Genomic DNA, 18,870 nt, shown 5'->3' on the forward strand with positions numbered 1-18,870 from the left:
ATACATCAAACCTTTTAAATCAAAGATGATTATGAGCCTTATGTATATTCGTAGAAGTCATTGATTTTAAACCATCATCATCAAAAATTTGCGTCATGTTTGGCATGGCACCACTATTGAACAATGAACTAAATAGGTGTTCCCATACATCAGATGCCAAGAAAGTAACAGTTCCACCAGGTCTTCCATCATGGTTGACACACAGAAAAATACCCTTTAAGGGTAGATTACAGTGCACTGAGGGGCATTAAGGGTAGGCTACAGTGCACTGAGGGGCATTAAGGGTAGGCTACAGTGCACTGAGGGGCGTTAGTGGGAACTGGGTTCCCGTGGTCTTTTTGTATGTGACTGACTAATTAAAGCAATCGATTATCTTTAGAGTGTCGTCAGGTATAATCACCCGCCTTCATTATTCACTAACGGTAAGGTTAGCACAAAAACCCCATGTCATGGTTGCTGCCTTCAAGAAAGAAAAAAAAAAGGAAAAAAAACAACCAAAAATAGCTTCTGCTCCTCCAAGCGAGATATCTGATCAGAATAAACACAAGCAGTATTTTCTTTCCCTCCTCTGGTCAGTCAAACACGACGGTGTCCCTTCAAGGTTGACATGTGATAAGAGAGCGATCTCTTCAAACAGGGCCTTCTATTTGGGCAGTTCAGATGGACACATTGTGGTTCACGGAGTTGTGCCTCGCTCTTCAGGAGGCTTAGTGGATTAGGCAGTGTTCAGTTGGCTCTCATGCATACAGTCGGCCTGTTCAAGGTTTAACTCAAGAGGAGCTAGACTGATGCAAGAACACGGTTAAGAAAAGGGGCAGTGGAAGGGGGGGCGGGCAGAGTAAGGTGAAGTGTGTGTGTGTGTGTGTGTGTGTGTGTGTGTGTGTGGGGGATTGAAATAATGTCATATGTTTATCAAGTTGATATGGAAATGAAATCCAAGAAATCCTCAAAAAATTTACCAGCACAAACATCCTCAGTGTCACGCATCACATATCTGACAATAAATATTGCAATATTGCTGATACTAGGAGCAGGAATACCAGGGCACTGCTGCTAATGGCTGCAGTTTCACCAGGAGAACTTGCCCTGGGGAGGGGGAGGGGGGGGGGGCTAGCTGTGGAGGGAAAACAAGTGGAATTAAAGATGAACCGTGAACTGCAGTCCAGTCCAGAATAGCCACCACATAGCACCAGTGAGGTGGCCGCGGCCTCCAGCGGTCCAAACAGTGGAAAAAAAGGCAGAGAAGTCAGCCAGATGCAGGCCAGATGCAGGCCAGATGCAGGCCACCCACGTGAAGGAGAAGGTGGCGAGGGGGGATGGAGTGCACAGAGGGGGGTCTTCAGGTCTCAGGCTGACACAAGTTTTTCGTCCACTCACTATTTCATAGAGCTCATCCTCCTGAACTGCAACGCATACGTGTGTGTTTCTGTCCACTACCTTTACCGAGACGTCCACCACCAGACTCCCCCTGCGACTCCGCCTCCTCTGACCCACCTCTGCCTGCGGTCACTGGGGCGGCGCCTCCAAAACCACCTCCAGGCCGGGCTGCTGCAGCTGTGCTCTCAAAAGTGCATTCTCACTCTTCAGCTCCTCAATCTGAGAGAGAGAGAGAGAGAGAAGGGGAGGGAGAGAGAGAGAGAGAGAGAGAGAGAGAGAGAGAGAGAGGAGGAGGGAGAGAGAGAGAAGGGGGAGAGAGAGAGAGAGAGAGAGAGAGAGAGAGAGAGAGAGAGAGAGAGAGGAGGAGGGAGAGAGAGAGAGAGAAGGGGAGGGAGAGAAGGGGAGAGAGAGAGAGAGAGAGAAGGGGAGAGAGAGAGAGAGAAGGGGAGAGAGAGAGAGAGAGAGAGAGAGAGAAGGGAGGGAGAGAAGAGAAAGAGAGAGATACTCAGTCACTCTATTCACAACAAACACTAAAGCAATTGTTTATATCCATTAACAAGGCAAGCTCTCAGAATTCCATCTCTGACTAATCACACGCCTCTTCTTAAAGGACTTTGGAAAAGCTGTATAGAGGAAATTAGAAGGACACGCTGCTTCCAGCTTAAATTGCTGTGCTGCTTGTCTCCTGGCAGCAACTCGCCTCATTAAATTATTGTGCACTTGCGTATTGACCGTTCCACATTGCAAAACACATGCAAATGATGCAGTCGTTGATTCCCCACTTCAGAGCAAGTGCTAATCCATGTGAATATGATAGAATGTGTAAAAAGAAGTGAAACTATGTGGCTATGAGACACCAACTACAGGTTTTCTGTTACTGTATTTTTCTTTGTGCATGTGTGTACATGTGAGTGAGTGTGTATGTTAATACATATCTATATATGGGTGTGTGTGTGTGTGTGTGTGTTTGTGTGTGTGTGTTTGTGTGTGTGTTTGTGTGTGTGTAGCCCTGACAATGATGTCTGCGAGCTAGAACAGGTGGGCCTTGATTTCTGCCATGTCAGCATTTTTCAAACCCTCAAGTACACAATGAACTCCTGTCGTCCTGCTCACAGCATAATTGGCAAATCAACATTAACAAAGAAATCCGTTTTGGCACGGCGGCAGGGACAAAAGGATACCACAGCAGCCGTGACATTTACAGTCTTTATATGGAATGGGCTAGGGCTAATTGTTGTGTGAACTAACGAGCTCTGCACTTTGCAGCGTCATTTGCGTCTGTCTTTGCGCGGGACACATCGGCATATTACTTCAATTACTATTCAGCTGAACAAACAGAGAGCAGCAGACCCTGCACCACCTGGGGGATCATTTGAAATTTTTATAAACTCGAGTAAACACTTCTCGCCAGGTATCCTGTCTCACCTGACCTTTTCCCGTGGTGGAAGAGAGGCTTTCATCCCGGCTCCTGACATTAAGGGTGTTAATGTGATCACAGCCTAAAAGCCGATTTTCAGGAATACATTGCCATCATTTCATATGCTGAGGCAATTTCTCGATTTGAAGCTGCCTTTCCATTTAAATAATTTTGTGTGTGTTGCCTGTGGAATTGTAATCATTTGTTTCGTGATGGGTGTGTATTTTTGCCATGAGCTTTGTATTAGCCCTGGCTGGAGAATAGTTTTGTGCGAACAAAAATACAAATTGACAAAACTAAGCATGTTCAACTGTAATGTAAGTATGAAATAGCCCAGATGGCTCAGATAAAGGCAAGCTGGCTTGCTTGACTGATGTATATTTGTAAATGATATGTGGCATGTGGTAAAAGTTTATATATTTCTTTTTTTTTTTTCTGATGATCTACAAACAAACTGAAAAATAGTGAACAGCTTCGGTAGCTGATGGATTCAGAAACGCTACCAGAGGATCTCAATTTATGTGCACGTGTATAAGGCACTAAGAGGTCAGACATATAGCAAGGAGCTTTAAAAGAAATGTAAAAAAAATCTTGAAATCAATTTTTTATAGAATGACTTTTAAAAACGTACGTCCAAATGAAAGCAGAGTCCTTATCTACATGCTGGTAGTAGGCTGGAATGATTAGGATCTGGGGTCCCACCTGCTGTGCGAGCAGCTTATTGTCCACCTGAATGCGCTCCACTTCCTTGAAACTTTCCTGCAGTCTCTGATTGGTTTGTCTTAACTCACGGATGTAGTCACACGCCTTGGAGAGGATCCCGCCTTTACTCTGAGAGGACGAAGGGAAAAGGAGGTTATTCACCCACACGCGCACGCACAAACACACACATTGATGTAGTCAAAGACTGGGTTCAGCTAGTATTTACTCACAATTCTTAGTCAATCTGTCTCTCTCTCTCTGAAGTGCCAAACTACACTTATCAAATTCCTGACAGAGACAGACACACACAGACACACACACACACACACACACAGACACACACACAGACACAGACAGACTGCCCATTCCGGTCAACAGCTTTCCCCCTTCTCGCTCACCGCTGCGGTCTTGCTACTCTCCATGTTGCAATCGGGGATGATTTTGGAAAGCGTGACAATCCAGTTGTTGATCTTGTCCCTCCGTCGCCTTTCCACTGCACATGGTCAGACAGACGGCAAAGTCAAGAGACAAACAGCCAAAAACACTTAGCAGGCAAGTCTTCCATATGAAACGTACGGGTGCCCATCCATGTGTGCCTGACTTACAGATTTAAAAAAAAAAAAAAAAAAAAAGTGTTCTTCTATAATCATTTTTAATTTTTCAATCTTTGAGCCCAAATCCTAACGATCCTCAATCTAATAAACTATGCTCCCATCTACTGGGGGTCTGTGTGGAACATTTGGCCTGGACACAGCACTAGCACCTTTGGTATTTATGGGTCTTTACACTGCTACATGTGGATGGCTTTGCAATAACTTTGTAAAACCATAAAGTGGAGCTAACCCTTCAGCTGTCAATGAGAAAAGCTTGCTGTAAAAAAAGTCACAGAGAAAAGTCACACAGCTACACCTGAAGATTAATGGCATCCCCTAGTGGCTGCTTGATGTCAGGTCAATGTCATGGGCTACTCATGCATACAGTGTTCTGTGGTGTTTATTCCGGAGCTGTAAGCAGCTATTTTCAAATCCTAGAGGAGGAGTGTGAAAACGACAGAGCTCTAAAAAATTCTCTTGAACTCCTCCGGTAAGGACCCAATGGTGAAGGGCGACACTCTCACCTTCATTGTGTTGCGCTCGCCTCCTCTCATCTCTGGGTGTGCGAGTCCCATCCACCTTCCTGACAACACACAAACAACAGATGAACACGTTTCTACCAAATCTACTAATGCAAAGAGTTGTCGGTCAGTGTTGTAAGAATAAATGTACACTGACTGACTATATGGCACTAGATCTCTAGAAGGGATGGTCAATATAAACATAAACCTACATCAATAATGATTTTTGCAATAATAATATAACGATGCGATAACACGAGGAGGATACAATGAGGACATCCCCGCGGCTGTGATTCGGGCACCGTGGTCCACTGGGCACTAGCTGTCCACTGGGCCACTGGGCACTAGCGGTCTACTGGGCATTAGCTGTCTACTGGGCATTAGCTGTCCACTGGGCACTAGCTGTCCACTGGGCACTAGCGCACTAGCAGTCTACTGGGCACTAGCGGTCCACTGGGCACTAGCGCACTAGCGGTCTACTGGGCACTGCACTAGCGGTCCACTGGGCACTAGCGCACTAGCTGTCCACTGGGCACTAGCGGTCTACTGGGCACTAGCGCACTAGCTGTCCACTGGGCACTAGCGCACTAGCGGTCCACTGGGCACTAGCGCACTAGCGGTCCACTGGGCCACTGGGCACTATCCTCTTTGCCACAGGTCACATCCTTAGTCTTAAGAAAAAACCCAAAAAACATTGAAACTCAAAGAATGTAAAACCTTGATCATGTCATGAACTAAAAATGTCTCTTCTTATCATAAATTCTCCCAGTATATCAAGGTTTGAGCTCTGTTTTCAGCAGCTATGTGTGTTCTTTCCCTCCTCGTGGCCAACATGTGAGCATGTTGTGGTGCATAAAATTGCATCATCTGACACACCATCAAACGTCCTGCAACAGCAGGCCGCCTGATCCTTGTGGCTGTGGAGTAGTGAGTGTTGAGTGCGAAAGTGTGTGTGTGTGTGTGAGGTGAGTGCTGGCTGTGTGTGTGTGTGAGTGTTGTTGTAGTGTGAGCATCTGTGTGTGTGTGTGTGCTGGCTGAGTGGCTGGCTGGCTGGGTGTTGTTGTAGTGTGTGTGTGTGTGTGTGGCTGGCTGGCTGGGTGTTGTTGTAGTGTGTGTGTGTGTGTGTGTGTGTGTGTGTTGTGTAGAGAGTGAGTGTGTGAGTGTGTGTGTGTGTGCGCTGGCTGAGTGTTGTGTGTGTGAGTGTTGTGTGTGTGTGTTGGCTGGGTGTTGTTGTAGTGTGTGTGTGTGTGTGTGTTGGCTGGGTGTTGTTATAGTGTGTGTGTGTGTGTGTTTTGGCTGGGTGTTGTTGTAGTGTGTGTATGTGTGCTGGCTGGGTGTTGTTGTAGTGCGTGTGTGTGTTGGCTGGGTGTTGTTGTAGTGTGTGTGTGTGTGCATGTGTGCTGGCTGGGTGTTGTTGTAGTGTGTGTGTGTGTGTTGTTGTTGGCTGGGTGTTGTTGTAGTGTGTGTGTGTGTGTGTGTGCGTGTGGTGTTGTAGTGTGACTCCCCATGGGAGTCTGGAGCGTCAACTAAGTTCATTATGTTAAAAATCTGAGCAGCTGTGAAACAGGAAGAGAAGGAGGAGGGAGAGAGAGGGAGGGGGGGAATAAAGGGCTGGTGGGAGAGAGAGAGAGAGAGAATGAAAGAGAGGAATATAGATAGAGGAAGAGAAGGGAGAGAGAGACAGAAAGAGAGAGTGAGAGAGAAAGTGTGCGCCTGCCCAGATTTACTGTGATGACAAACTGTTCGCCGCATGGCACAATCCCCTTCAGGTGTGCTTTAATGAAGTCTCGACTCCCACATAAAGGCATCGGCGGTGTGAGCGCGCTCCAATCATGCCTCATGGGACCTCGCTTCACGAGGACGATGATGCAGAGCCAAAAAGACGCCGGCGCTGTCATAAAGAGCCCCAGAGCCGAGTCGACAGGGCTGACCGCTCCAGGAGATGATATTAAAAAGCCGGCATCTGTTGATTTGTTTGGTCTGACCTTTTGTTGTTCAAATGCCATTCTGGATAAGAAAGTGATCCAAGTTCTTATCTACTCCAGCAAGCGTTTTGTTGTTGTTGTTTTTTTTTTAAACATCTTAAACGAAGGGCAATGTTATACAGTAGTAAGTGGAGGCTCTCAACTACTTTATTTTCAACAGACAATAAAATGCTAAATTAGCTAAGTGAGTAAAGTGCACATTTGAGACCTCATTCCAAAAATGGACAAATCTTTAGTGAATACAAAGACATTTTTCAGGATCAGTAGATATGGGTGATGAAACGCTTGGCAGTGTGTTTGTGGGTTGCCAAAGCATCTCTTCCCTCAACTGCCTGGTGCCGAAGCACTTTTCATTATCCCTCTAATGGCCAATCGAATGGGGAAAAAATGAGAGCAAAATGAGCCTGTGATTGCCTGAAAGGCTGTCCTTCCAAACCCAGACATCGTCTGCCCTGCAGAGAAAAAAGGCGGCCGGCTTATCCTGCTGTTGAATTGTTTACTATAATTGAACACACAGCCAGGGGTTTGTGAGGACGGCTTAGGTGTATTTGTTTTGATGGCACAATAAAAGCTAACAGCCTTGAGAAATGTCTTCCAATCTCACTCCTGGGAAATGTCTTCCAATCTCACTCCTGGGAATTGACATTCGATGCCCACGTTGGGTCACCGCTTCAGCACTTAGCGCTCACATTTTTTTTCTATTGCAGAGAGATTTAAAACGTACAATGGGCTCCCCGCGCACTTAGAGCATCGAGAACCTGATTACCTGGAAGCCATCACACCTCCCTTACCAATGACCGATGAAGGGAAGAGACCACACAATCCTGCCCTTTTACAGGCCACACGGGAGACCGTGCCAGAGGCGCAGGTCTGGCTCGGAGGAGAGATTAATATTAAGCATGTGATCAGTGTCTACGTGGGTGAGCGTGTGTGTGTGTGTGTGGGTGCGTGAGGGGGGGGTGAAGGAGAAGGTCCTCACCAGCTTGACGGCTCTTCCTGCAGCTGCCCGACTTCTTGTCTGTGAATGGCAGGTTTAGTGTTAAGGTTGTTGGGTGGAAAAGTATGTATTTGCTCAGACGTTCACATATCAATCCTGGCATCAGTCACAGCACAGTACGCACATCCCCAGGAGCTGAAGAGTGACAGTGTATGCATGCAGCAGACAGCCAGTCCCAGCCCCACAAATCAAACGATCCCCTGTGCTGCACAATGGACATCTCTTCCTGGTTCTTCCCTCCCCAAACCGTCAATGTGTTTATTCATTTGTATCTTTATTTCTCTTTAGATTTACTCTTTTCTCTCCCTTATGTTCGAGCTCGGCTTTTAGAAACTACACCAGTGCTGCAGTGACTGAACAGAGACACTAATGCCATGGATGAGCACTGACCCAACACTGACCCAGCACTGCTCCAGCATCGCTCCAGCACTGACCCAGCAACGCTCCAGCACTGACCCAGCATCGCTCCAGCACTGACCCAGCATCGCTCCAGCACTGACCCAGCACTATCTATTGGAGCCAAAGCCACAGATTTGCTCAAGATCAGCCCACACTACATTTTACATTTACGTTTACATTTACGTTTAGTCATTTAGACAATTTTATCCAAAGAGACTTACAAAATGAGGATTAACATTCAAGCTACATTGCCAAGGAGACCATAGTAACAAATACCACTACAATAAAAACTAGAGTAAAGAGTGCAGAAATGTAAGCAGTAGTGTAGTCAAAGGAGTTAATGGAAGAAGAAGAATTGTAGGTGCATGTTAGGTGTGCTGGGTTGTTAGTTGTGCTGAGTTGTTAGGTGTGCTGGGTTGTTAGGTGTGCTAGGAGACGAAGTACTCCCGGAGGAGTTGGGTCATCGAGAGCGACGCCCCTGCTCTGGTAGCATTTGGTACTGTAGGTCATTCCACCAACAGGAACTACAAAAGAAAATAGTCTGGCTTGCTAGGAGTGTGGGGTCGCAATACCAGACGATGTTCCCGGAGGAACGTAACGGTAAAGGGGTCACAGGAAAAAGAGCACACTAGCAAGTGGGAGTGGAGTCAGACCCAGAATCACTTTGGAGGCAAAACCTTGTGACTTGTATGTGATGCGGGAAGCTAAGGGCAGCCAGTGGAGTTCAACACACACACACGCACGACCACCAACACACACACAAATACGACCACCAACACACGCGGCTAAGTGCAGCCAGTGGAGCTCAACACACACACACACACACACACACACACATACGACCACCAACACACGCAGCTAAGGGCAGCCAGTTGAGCTTAACACACACACACAAATACGACCACCAACACACACACACACACACACACACACACACAAATACGACCACCAACACACGCAGCTAAGGGCAGCCAGTGGAGCTCAACACACTCCTCTCACAGGCGATGTGCTGCCCACATTAGAACACACCTCAACACACCTGCAAGGCGTACATACAAATATACTGTACTCAGACACACACACACACACACACAAATACGACCACCAACACACACACACACATTCCACTAATACGACCACCAACACACACACATGCAGTCAGCCTCCACAAACACCACTTAAGTATATCACCACTCAGCATCCATCACCATAATCAGGCACACCAAAACAAACAAACAATATAAACACACAGAGTCACTTCTGAACAACAACCCACACACAACACAGAAGCAGAGTTCTACACTCACCCCTCCATCAGGGCAAAAACAAATGCTGTGGGGTGGGGTGGGGTGGGGGAGGAGAGGGTTAGGGTGGGGTTGATCCGGATGCTTCCTCTGCTGAGCACGCGCCAAACGGCAAATTGTCTTAAATCTTCAATCTTATCTTAAATTAAGATAAAATCACTTACTCCACTGGCAGATACATTTACTTGTTTCTTAATTTAAGAAGACAAGAGAGCTCAAATAAGTATCTTTTTACTAAAAACATTACTAACTAGATTCTTTATCTTAATATAAGATTATAACACTTGGTAAGATATCATTTTTTGCGTGCAGCAGAAAACAGGCCTAAACAGTAATCGGTATGCCTTTTCAGTGGCCAAGATCAAGAAATCTCAGACTCTTTGACTGTTAGGACGGCACATGGAGTTGAACGGAAGTGTGTGCATCTTCTGAGGAGCAGTAGAATGGGATAAAGAGGAGAGCTGATCCTCACCATTAAGCCAAAACTACGTCCACAACGCTGCCAATAAAACCAAACCCGGCTGCTTTGTTCCCACATCCGTAGGAGTGATGATACATCTGGTTGCCTTTCACCACTTCAAAAGACTTACTAATCCACCTCTCCTCCCCTCAAATTAGATTTCAGAGAGTGAGTGAGAGAGTGAGAGAGAGAGTGAGAGAGAGAGAGAGAGTGAGTGAGTGAGGAGACAGAGAGAGAATCATGAGATCTCTCTGGATGACTAACAAAAAGCACCGTGGTGAAATGCCTTTTTAACCCTTAGAACCCTAAGCTGTTTTTAGGGCATTTTCACTACCTTTATTCATAAGGATTTATTCTGGTCATTGTAAGTCCCACACACACATATTATATATTGTTTTTTTCAGCATGTATTAGTACTAGCATTGATTTTATTTTTATTTTTAAAGAATTAAAATATAAAATGTGTATTATAAAAATTCTTATATTTCAACATGTATCTCACCATAGCAAGCTCATTGCTCTACATGCATTTCATGTGTGTGTAGGGCAGACTGTCCTGAATCGGGCATTACAATTGTGGAGGGATACTCTGGGGCTAAGCAATTTACAGAAATTTGTGGTGTGTGATTTACGGAAATGAATGCCATTTTTTATTTAGTGATGAAAAATGACCTTTCTGCGCTCCATATCTGTGACACGAACTGATCTGACCTAACTTGACCCGAGGTTGCATGTTAGCCTGCGTGCCTATGGTGTATGTACTCATAATGATTCTCAACTTTTTACTGCATTGCCATGAACAAAGTAAAGGCAAAAAAAGGTGTTTCTTTGTTGAACAAATTGGGATGTAATGTAAGCCTTGAATTGGATGCCATGCAGGAATTTGCTAGGATCTCAAAACCGGATAATGAACATGCTTTGCCATAGAGAAACACACGATAGCGCTGGATTATAAACATGCTTTGCCACAAAAACAGAAAAAACGTGGGGTAAGTCCAGCTATATGAAGTTATTATTTTGCTGTCACTTCGTCTGTTTTATAATACAGACGAAGTACTGTTTTACAATGTCCATTATAATGTGTTATAATGTACTTGGCATCACTGAGTCTCCTCCGTGAGTAATTATGGCCGCCGTGCAGCGAAGCGGCGGTCATATGGGTTTAGTCAGATTTTTTCTTTTTCTTTTTCGCATGTCCAAATTTCCATCAAGCATTCCCGGGACACTGTAACCGGGGTACACTAAACTTGGTGGGCATGTAACCCCACATGGATAGCATGGAACCATCGCTTTTCGTTTTGATCTGTAGCCCCCCCCCCACTGGACTGGACCCCCCGAAAGGAGGGTAGGGCAGACACAGTTTTCTGTGAATATCTTGAGAACCGTAGGGCCTAGGATGACCAATTTTTTGCGTATGTTTGCCTCCAGGGGTCATGTAAACCCATTCCATATGCACACATGTGCATAAACAGATACACACACACACACACACACACACACACACACACACACACACACACACATACATTCACAGTAATCCTACGTATGACACATACTCACACAGTAGACATATATCGCATGCATGCACATGCACACACACAGGCACATAAACAGGCAAACACACAAGCACATGCACATGCACGCACACACACCCACCCACACACACATAAACATAAACATGTACATGCACACAATTCAAGAATTTCTCAGAATTATGAACAGGCAAGATGGGGGTGGGGTTGTATAAAATGTATATTACATGTGAAATCTATGAACTAATCATGTTTTGGTACTTGTTGTCTAGCAGATACCAGTGAGAATTGAGTGTGCATAATGCAATTCAGTGAGACAGTTAGAATCATATATGCCTTTCAGCGTGACTTATTTTTGTGGAAAACATGTGCTGGACTGGGCGGCGGTAATATTTTGTACCGCTCTGCGGTACATCTAGTTCAAACAAGAGTAATGGGTGTGCAGCGTTGGTTTGTGTACATGATGTTATTATTTTGCAGTAACTTCGTGTTTTCATAAGCCAGAAGGATCGATATACATGGTACCAATGGATAGCCCTGAGTCTCTTCTTTCATCTGATATGCTTGCCATATCTATGCGATCTGGGGTTCAGCGAGTAATTCAAACGAGTAATGGGTGCGCAGGTGAGCATGAGTATAGACTGTAAATATGATGCAATGATTTAAATTCATGATTTTTTTAATATTCATACTTGATGCGTACAGACAAGTGTGTAGTCTCGTTAAAAGCCCCACTTCTGCTCTGTCACATAATAAAGGTTTCATCTGCCATATGAACAGTTCTGGAGCAATGTAACAGAGAAGAAAGGTTTTTTGACGCACTTTGCGTCAATCGGGTTCTAGGGGTTAATAAACATGGCAAAGCTGAATGGAGCCTTCTCTCCCCTGAGTGTGAACATTCAGGCATGTTAGTAGCGCTCCCTCAAGTGAAGTAAGCAGCCCTCTTTTGATCTCAAATTGATCAATTTCATGTCTTTTGATCATATATTTATTAATTTAATATATTTCATTTTGTTGTGATTTTTACTTTCTCATCAAATCAACTATAAAAATTAGGTATGTGGCCAAACGCTTATATATAAACATGGCCTTTTGTAAATGGGGGGGCACTCCCTGCATTGGTTCATTGGATTATCCTGTAATTTCCGCTGGTTCTTCTGGATTACTTCACACAAACACACAAAGATCCCCACGGAAAGCAGTGAGGATGATAAGGGAGAAGAGAACATGAGGACAGACATGCTGCAGAGGAACCAGGAGTGCACACACACACACACACACACACACACACACACACATTACATAACCCCCAGTGAGGCAAAAAGGAACACACCCGTCCACACACACACACACACACACAAAGTCCCCTTAGAAAGTACCACACAGTGAGAGGCATCTACAGTCAATAGCTGCCCATGTTCTCAAAGATCTCTTGCTCTGGCAGGATTTAAATGTGAACTCCAAAACAAAGACTGCCCTTGGTGCTTGGCAGTCTAACTATCTCCGAGCCACTAGGTAGCTAGAAAAAAAAAAAAAAAAAAAAAAAAACCTCACACACACACACACACACACACACACACACACACACACACACACACACACACACACACACACACACACACACACACACACACACACACACACACACACACACACACACACGGTCCTCAACCTTGATGTTGAAAGAGCTGTGAGCTGCATGTTTGTGTGTAGCTGCTACAGCCTCAGATGATTAGGGAGAGGGGCTGGAGTAGCAGCTGTGTGTCTGAAGGGGAAGAGGAGCAGGAGAGAGGGCCTCTGGAATGCCTCACACACACAGGGCACACTAAAGCACAGCACCCATGGAGCCCCTACAGCACCCATGGAGCCCCTACAGCACCCATGGAGCCTGTCAGAGGGAGGCTGGCAGGACCTAATGCCAATTAGAATGCCTGATATTGCTGAGAGCTTTGGAGCCCACCTGCTCCGGTGCTGCTGCTGCTGCCAGGGCTTCTGAGGCTCAGTGTGTCCTCTCTGTTTATCCCTAGAGACTGGTGTGTGTGTGTGTGTGTGTGTGTGTGTGTGTACACTCACGCGGTGTATGGGTGTGTGCGTGGGGCAATGGTGCGGGGTGTGCCGGACTGGAGAACATCAGGGGGGGTCATCATCACATAGAACTGACCTGAGGAGAGAAAGACATGAACATCTGTTGTGTGTGTGTGTGTGTGTGTGTGTATGCGCATTGGCTTCAAATTCAAAGATTCAAGGATTTAATTGGTCACATACATAACGTTACTGCTGTAAATGTAGTGAAATGGAAGTAGTTGCTCAACTTCTTCCTGTGCAGTGGTGTCCTGAAGGATCACCAACTATTTATAAAAGCAAAGAAAGATTAAAAAGATTTGATAGATAGTGTGTGTGTGGGGGGGGGTGCAATGTGTCTTGAATGTCTATGTAGTGTAGTTTAAAAATGTAAAATGGAACCGTCTACCTGACCTTATGACTCAGTATCCCAAATGATTTCCTCTCAGTGTAAAAAAGCTGTATGGAAGTTTGGTCTAAGATGTCAATCATGTCTTTCATTCCCTGTTACTTACAGTACATAATGTGTGATGGTAACGTGATCGATGCAGGCTACTCCTGGGATAAGGTCGAGCGCTGCCAACAGCACCCCTGGTTTCTACTAGCTAACTGCTGGCTGTGTGTCGCAGCACAGGTGTCAGGAGCAGAGAATGTCCGCAGCACAGGTGTCAGGAGCAGAGAATGTCCGTAGGCTCTTACCCCCCTGTGCGAGCGTGGGGTCGGCCGTGGCTTGGACTGAAACGGCCGTGCCGTCACTCACAGTGGCTGCTGGGAAATAGGCGAAGCGCGTGTCCCCTGCTGTGGTGTCTGCGGTGGGGCTGCCACCATTGCTGAACGGGTTATGGATCACCGTCTGGAACAGACACATGGAACCAGGGGCTAACAAAATAATAATCATTTAAAAAATCAGAGTGTTCAATCATATACATGCATTCACATTTTGGTATAAAACAATGAATTCAACTTATGTATAAAATATACATAATCTAATCTGCTGGCAGTGGAGAGGAGGAATCTGTGTGTGATGGTATGACACAGCATGCAAATGACCAAATCTGATTGGTTTATGTGCAGCCACGGCTTCAGAAGGCGCCAATGAGAGAAGATAGATAACCTCATCAATGAACGGATTCATTCAATCATTTGCTTCATGCAATGAAGTGATATTTGGCTATATCGGGTGATGTGACAACCGTTTTCTATATGTGTGAGAATGAACAGTTGGTCATTTTAATTTGGTGACTGATGTCTTGATTTTGTGAGATCAAGAGATGTATTACAAGGCTTTGGGTGCAGGTGGTAAATACCTGCGGCTGGGAACTGAGAGAGGAGGGCTTGATATTGCTTTAGCTCCTGGGAATGTTACATGGGTTCATGTGGGGCTGTGAAGGAAAGCCGACACACGCCACATTTTTTTTTTAAAGGTGTTTTTTTTTTAAAGGTGGGCTGCTTCAGGTTTATGTATTACACAACCAATTTTAAGGAGGGAATATTGTAAACAAATGCACAGGAAGCTTTGGAATGGAATGGAGCTGCTCATCTTGAATGAACTTGTGGCTTAATTACACAAAGTTCACCCTGTGAAACCAGGACATAAACCAGTGGTCTATGGTAACAAGCCATGAACTTTGTTATTCATTAAGAGCATTACTCAGTGGAATTCTAAGTCTGATGCTTGCTTGGTGTGCAGTGATGGGAGGTTGTCCTGACGACTGCTGTTGTGTGCATTACCTGGGCAACAGCCTGTGGGGCATTGGCAAATGCTGCAGCAGAGACAACGCTCACTGTCCCACTGCCCTCATCAGTCCCCTCCAGAGACTGATCGTTCACCTGGACCACACGGTAGGTCACCTTGGACAAAGACAGGGAGAGACGGAGACACGGGAGGAGAGAAAGATGGGAAGAAAGACAGATAGGGGGGAGGGTATATGAGGTAACACAGATTCTCTCTTGTTTGCAGGTCGTATGAGACAAACCAGGGCCCTCCTGACAAACAGTGCGGTAAAGGAGATAAGGTTTAGAATGAAACCATGCATGCAGTGCGGTAAAGGAGATAATTCCTTGAATTTCCCCTGGGGATCAATAAAGTATCTATCTATCTATAAGGTTTAGAATGAAACCATGCATAACAGTGCGGTAAAGGAGATAAGGTTTAGAATGAAACCATGCATAACAGTGCGGTAAAGGAGATAAGGTTTAGAATGAAACCACACATGCAGTGCGGTAAAGGAGATAAGGTTTAGAATGAAACCACACATGCAGTGTGGTAAAGGAGATAAGGTTTAGAATGAAACCACACATGCAGTGCGGTAAAGGAGATAAGGTTTAGAATGAAACCACACATGCAGTACGGTAAAGGAGATAAGGTTTAGAATGAAACCATGCAGAATTGTCGCTTCGCAGCTCAACCTGTCCACCTGACCACATGGGGTTTGTATGCCTAAGCATGTCTGTATCTCTGCACGCCCCGCACGCCCCCCACCCACCACCCACCACCCCACCCACCACACACCTCCCCACCCCCCCACACCCACACACTTATCTGGCCAGTACTGCTGATCTAATTTCACCATTTCTTTCCCAGGCCCAGAAAGGCCCGGTTGTTTGGTCAAAAAGAAAAGTATTTGTAAATGCTCCCGTTTACCACTACAAATCATGTGACCAGTCTGCTGACTGACATGTGACATGGGCCCCGTGCCAATCCCAGTGAGGGATTGGCATCACATGATCACACACACCAACGCTGTTTACAGCCAGACTGTGGAGAAAAGGACCAACTCCACAGGACCCCTTTCTCTCCTCAGCATCCTCATGAAGATTTTATAAATCCAAGAGTAACTGTTATCATGAAAACCAGTGTCTTTACAGACATCGGGAGTATTGTTAAGTACATATAACTCTACTTAATTCAATAATCAGCCACAGGTCTTGAATTAGATTTGTGATGTATCCCTTGTCTGTCTCAAGCCAAAACATTATGCTACCATTCATAACAGTTAACATTTTGTTTTGCTGAAGTTACAGTCTGACTTACAAAGGACTGGTATCATCTAAGATCAGCTTCAAAGGTTCGTGTTGATGTTTTTGACACATCTAGTTAGAAAACACAGCAGCATACCTGCCCGCCGCTGTTCTCAGTGCGGAACTGATCCTGAATATTTTGGTCAGTAAACGCTGTGGCCTGTTGAACATTCGCTATAGTAACCGCAGTCTGCTCCACGCCAGGGGTCTCTGTTGACAAGAAAGTCGTTTTAATAGGTCATCATAACACTGCTGCTTGTCTTAATAATAAAATAGACATAGTAAATGTGGCTACATACCTTCAGTGATTTGAACAACCTCTTCCTCTTGTTTTTCGTGGCTGAAAATGCAGAGATGGTGAGGAATTATGTTTTGTGTGTGTAATAACAAGGCAGAATTGAAACATGCTCTCTTAATTCAAAGTCGCTAAACGATTTACCAAACATATAACAACTCTGAATACAATAAAGACTACGTAAATTACATATGCAAATACTAATGTTGTCCAAGAAAGAGGTTTCTAGAAGTTTCCAACCAAGTAAAGGAATTGTGGACCGACACCTGAACGACAAAGTAACGTGAACGCCATCAACTCCAACAAACTCATAAAATTGGAAAAGCAGCAGTTTCCGCCCACCAAAAACACTAAATCGCGACGTTGCCCACCATCATCATACTAGTAGATCACAAAAATAGAAGAGAACATTCATTACCAACATGCACCTTGACGAAAATATCAACAAACGTCGTGATTAATCAGCTGGCTCACTTTATGTTTCATCAACAAACCAGACCGCTAGCGAGCGAGCTAGCAAACAACTCTCGCTTGCTCATTTTCTATGACTTTTCTTCTATGTTGCAAAGGTGGGGAAGGACAGCTGGCTAGCTTATCTAGCACCGATTGTAAGGACATTCAATAAAAAAAATAATTAAGCATACAACTCAATTAAATAACTGCAATTTATCTTAAACATTCCTAAATATTGATCGCTCAGTTTAACGAAGTGATATTACAATTATTAATAGTAGTGGTTGATCTTAAAACTCCTGCAACATAACTAGCTTGCCATTGCTAATAGACACCCGTCTTAAAATTGCAAGTCGGATAACCCATTTGTAATCTCCTTGTTCATTAGCTACCAAATGTTTGCGGTTTATAACATCAACAACACACATAGTTACGGAATTACAAGTTCACTTGAGGTCTAGCACCTGTTTTAAAATGCAACAAGGCCTTAAGCGAGGAAGCTATGACGAGCCGAATGATTAGCCATCAAGAAAAGTCGTTACCTTGACGTGTTGTCCAGACCCTGTTCAAGCATATCCATCAGGGTAAGAATTCAAATGTGATATACTGACAGACTGAAGCAGAGATGGAAGTGCTGATCACGGGAACAAACACTCGGGTCATGTGAGAGAGACAGTCCAGACACGTGAGGCATCGACTGGGCGCACAGTGAAAATGGAGTCCGCTGCTGGAGGTGCGGTGGCACTATGGGTGGCACGCTCTCTAAACCGTAATATGCTGTATGTCAGGTAACGTTAACGTTACGATAGCTAATTTCACTGTAGAACTGTTGAAGTTCTCTAAATTGACTTTGCGTATTTGTGTTTGCAGTCCCATATGGTTTTTTTTACAGGGGTTTCCGGTTGATTTTCTCGCGTTTTTATTAGCTGTTGGATTCATAAATTGTGGTTTATGGCTTATTCCGACCAAAACCTCGTATCACTCGAGTCATTATTGGATGCCTGGCCAGTTCTGTATCTGGTTATTTTAATGCCATTGTTGGGGAGCATCGACGGCTCCTAAATGGTGTTTATTTCCCTGTTTATTGATAAGTCCCTCATCAGTCCCTTTGTTGAAATGAAAAGCAAAATGATTAAAATACATTTTTGTTTCGTCATGCATTGGAGAGTGCTACACACTTTTTGGATAGGCTTACACATTATGTTCTGTAGCTCCAGTTGCAGTTCCCCATATCCTTGCCCTATATTTGGCCAGTAAGTGGACAGATCCCTGTGTCTGGATCATGTAGGACAGATGGTATTTTGTATGAGATTTGGAAGTGGGCAATTCCACGGAAAATTGACTTTTTGTCACATCCGTAACGCCAGTGAAATGCCTTGGCATGTATGATGTGAATGATAACATTTTTTGTGCATTTTTCCTCATACATTCTTCAGCCAAAAATGGCAAATACTCAAATGTCATGTAATCATTCACATCATACCACCATCACATTTTATTGGCGTTATGGATGTTACAAAAAACATAATTTTCCATGGAATTTGCCAAGTACATTTTGGCCCTACCTGTTATCTACTATTCAAGTATGTGAGTGGGCACACAAACACTCACAGATAGTATATTGTGGCAAGATATGCAGTACTATACTGGCAAAGGTGAAAGAGGCCACTGCAACAATTCATTGTCATTGCCATAACCGCATAAAGTAGGTCCACCTCATTCACACCGATGTATAAGCTGGTGAAATTGGTCA

At 44.7% G+C, this 18,870-nt stretch overlaps 1 protein-coding gene across 3 annotated transcripts; it reads right to left on the reverse strand.

Moving 5' to 3' along the window:
* Positions 1 to 401: 401 nt before the first annotated feature.
* LOC125305408 (upstream stimulatory factor 2) lies at positions 402 to 17,876 on the reverse strand. Of its 3 annotated transcripts, none has more exons than XM_048260104.1 (11): positions 17,660 to 17,876; positions 16,669 to 16,709; positions 16,467 to 16,579; positions 15,080 to 15,199; positions 14,048 to 14,201; positions 13,361 to 13,448; positions 7,575 to 7,613; positions 4,614 to 4,672; positions 3,895 to 3,989; positions 3,426 to 3,625; positions 402 to 1,596 (listed from the first exon to the last, which is right to left on the reverse strand). In XM_048260104.1, the coding sequence occupies exons 1-11, from the start codon at positions 17,695 to 17,697 to the stop codon at positions 1,584 to 1,586; spliced, it is 960 nt and encodes a 319-aa protein (XP_048116061.1). In that variant the 5' UTR covers positions 17,698 to 17,876; the 3' UTR covers positions 402 to 1,583. The 3 variants fall into 3 exon arrangements, with proteins under 3 accessions (XP_048116061.1, XP_048116060.1, XP_048116062.1); XM_048260103.1 differs by having other exon boundaries at positions 3,497 to 3,625; positions 17,660 to 17,873; XM_048260105.1 differs by lacking the exon at positions 7,575 to 7,613 and having other exon boundaries at positions 3,497 to 3,625; positions 17,660 to 17,873.
* Between the last annotated feature and the right edge of the window lie 994 nt (positions 17,877 to 18,870).

The sequence above is a fragment of the Alosa alosa genome, chromosome 13, assembly GCF_017589495.1.
Source record: "Alosa alosa isolate M-15738 ecotype Scorff River chromosome 13, AALO_Geno_1.1, whole genome shotgun sequence".
NCBI classification, from domain to species: domain Eukaryota; kingdom Metazoa; phylum Chordata; class Actinopteri; order Clupeiformes; family Clupeidae; genus Alosa; species Alosa alosa.